The sequence below is a fragment of the Solanum dulcamara genome, chromosome 7 (assembly GCF_947179165.1).
Source record: "Solanum dulcamara chromosome 7, daSolDulc1.2, whole genome shotgun sequence".
Lineage (NCBI taxonomy): Eukaryota > Viridiplantae > Streptophyta > Magnoliopsida > Solanales > Solanaceae > Solanum > Solanum dulcamara.
In genome coordinates, this window is record NC_077243.1 from 15,448,424 (window position 1) to 15,450,446 (window position 2,023).

Sequence of the window (2,023 nt, forward strand, 5' to 3'; positions counted from 1 at the left end):
CTCCATTTTAATTTATTTATCTGTTTTTAATTTGACATGAAGTTTAAAATATATAAAATGCATGTCTTTTAATATTATAATACCCCTTTTAGTTCATATTAAGTAAATTATTGAGACTTTTTTCATAGTACAAGAGAATCGTTAAAATTTTTCCCCATATTTATCTTTCAAAGTTTTTAATTACTTTATATTTTTAAGAGAATAATAATAAAAAATAACAGTAACACACTGTCTTTTAGTTATGCCCTTAGTTTTTATCTTTTTAAAGAAATGTATCATACGTCAATAATTTTTTTAATATGGACTAAAGAGAGTATGAAACATGATATGCACAGCACCACCAAAGGATTTGACTGCTTTTTCTTTGAACAGAAATTTCAGATTCAAATCGTAAATATAAAAAAATTCTTTGATAAAATTATACCTTTCTTAAATAAAATGTACAAATTCAAAATAATCGAGCTTCAATATATTTACTATAGGATCAGAATTTGTTGAGGGCGGCTATTGCCATGATGCCATCATTTCTCTCGTGGACCCAACGTGTGGCTACCTGAAGCAGAATCAGTGTCCTTTAGGATCTTCTTTTCTTTTCCCATTTTTATCCGTGCCAATATCTTCTTCTCCATACTAGTAAATCTTAACAATAATACTAATAAAATAAAAAAGAAAAATTAAGTCCCCCAATTTTGTGTCTCTCTCACCATTGATCGAGACCCCTCAGTCAACACTCCATGCCTTCTCCCATCACCAATACTTCATCTTCTTCATCCTCCATCCGCTTCATGGGTCTCCTGAAACAACCCGACTCCGACCCTAACAACAACATCCTCGATGAATTCGACGAGAGCGATGTCTTCTGGTCTGAATCACCTGATTCCACTGTCGCCAATTGCTTCTCTCCCCCTACCCCTACGCCCCTCCTCCCTCAACGCCACCCTACCCTCTACAAACCTTCCAATTCCGGCCTCTCCGCTGCTCTTACCGACGACTACCACCCCCTTGTCCGCCGTAAATCCACCCTTAACCCTTCCGTATCCGCGACATCCGCTGCCAAGATGATTCCGCCGGTATTTCGTTCTGAGAATTCAAATCCCAATTCTTACCCTAAATTTCATCAATCGGCTCCGGTGAACGTGCCTGTGTGGCAGAAGAAGGATGGGCCGGTGGGTGGATTAGACCTGTTCGATGAGGTGGAAGATGAGCTGGAAGGGGAGGAAATGGTTCCTCCTCACGTGATGGTGGCTCAATCGCACGTGACCTTTTCGGTTTTCGAAGGCGTTGGCCGGACGCTGAAAGGAAGGGATTTGCGGCGTGTTCGTAACGCTGTATTTCAGAAAACAGGTTTTATTGATTGACCTTACAACCTTCCTTCCCACCCCAAATTTAAACCAAAAAAAAAGGAAGAAAAAGGTTAATCAATTTGTTATTTTTAGTGATTGAATTCTGAAGAATAATATTAATTTCGAAGGAGTCAGTTCCTCTACGTTCATTTCAAGCTCTGTATATTAGAATTTGTCCTTGTTGACATTGACATTTGGAAAATGGTTATTTAATTGTAATTATGCATTATGGTGAAGTAATGGTCGTCCCAAATACAGTTGTTTCTTTTTTTCCTGTTCAAGATAATAGCTTGATTTTTGAATGATAAAAAGCTTTCCTTTTGGGGACATTGATGATGCTCAAATTGACATTTGGTTATTATTTTGATTCATTCAAAGTGAACTTCTCATTATGTTAGCTCAATAATTCACTTCTCATATTGTTAGCTCAATAATGTAGCAGTAGGGGAATCTCTAAGTAGGCCCACCCTTGAAGAATGGTGTTCCCTTGCCTACGCAGTTAGGGATGAATTCACTAATTTTTTATTACATATATGATAATCTTCCATGATGGGGACTAGAGGTCAATTTTGGTGCGAGCTGCTTAAGAAAAATGTACAGTAAATGCTAAAAGTTGATATTATGCTGCCAATTATGCTCAGCGGAGACGAAAGGCAGAACTCTCAGGAAATTTACAAGGT

The 2,023-nt window shown here is 37.6% G+C and overlaps 1 protein-coding gene across 1 annotated transcript; it reads left to right on the plus strand.

The window, feature by feature from the left end:
* The first annotated feature begins 591 nt into the window (after positions 1-591).
* Positions 592-1,749, plus strand: LOC129894484 (protein S40-7-like). The gene has a single exon (XM_055970201.1). The coding sequence runs from the start codon at positions 735-737 to the stop codon at positions 1,356-1,358; it is 624 nt and encodes a 207-aa protein (XP_055826176.1). The 5' UTR covers positions 592-734; the 3' UTR covers positions 1,359-1,749.
* The last annotated feature ends 274 nt before the right edge of the window (positions 1,750-2,023 follow it).

Coding starts and splice junctions, on each gene's coding strand:
- LOC129894484 (XM_055970201.1), top strand. CDS start 735: ATGCCTTCTCCCATCACCAATACTTCATCTTCTTCATCCTCCATCCGC.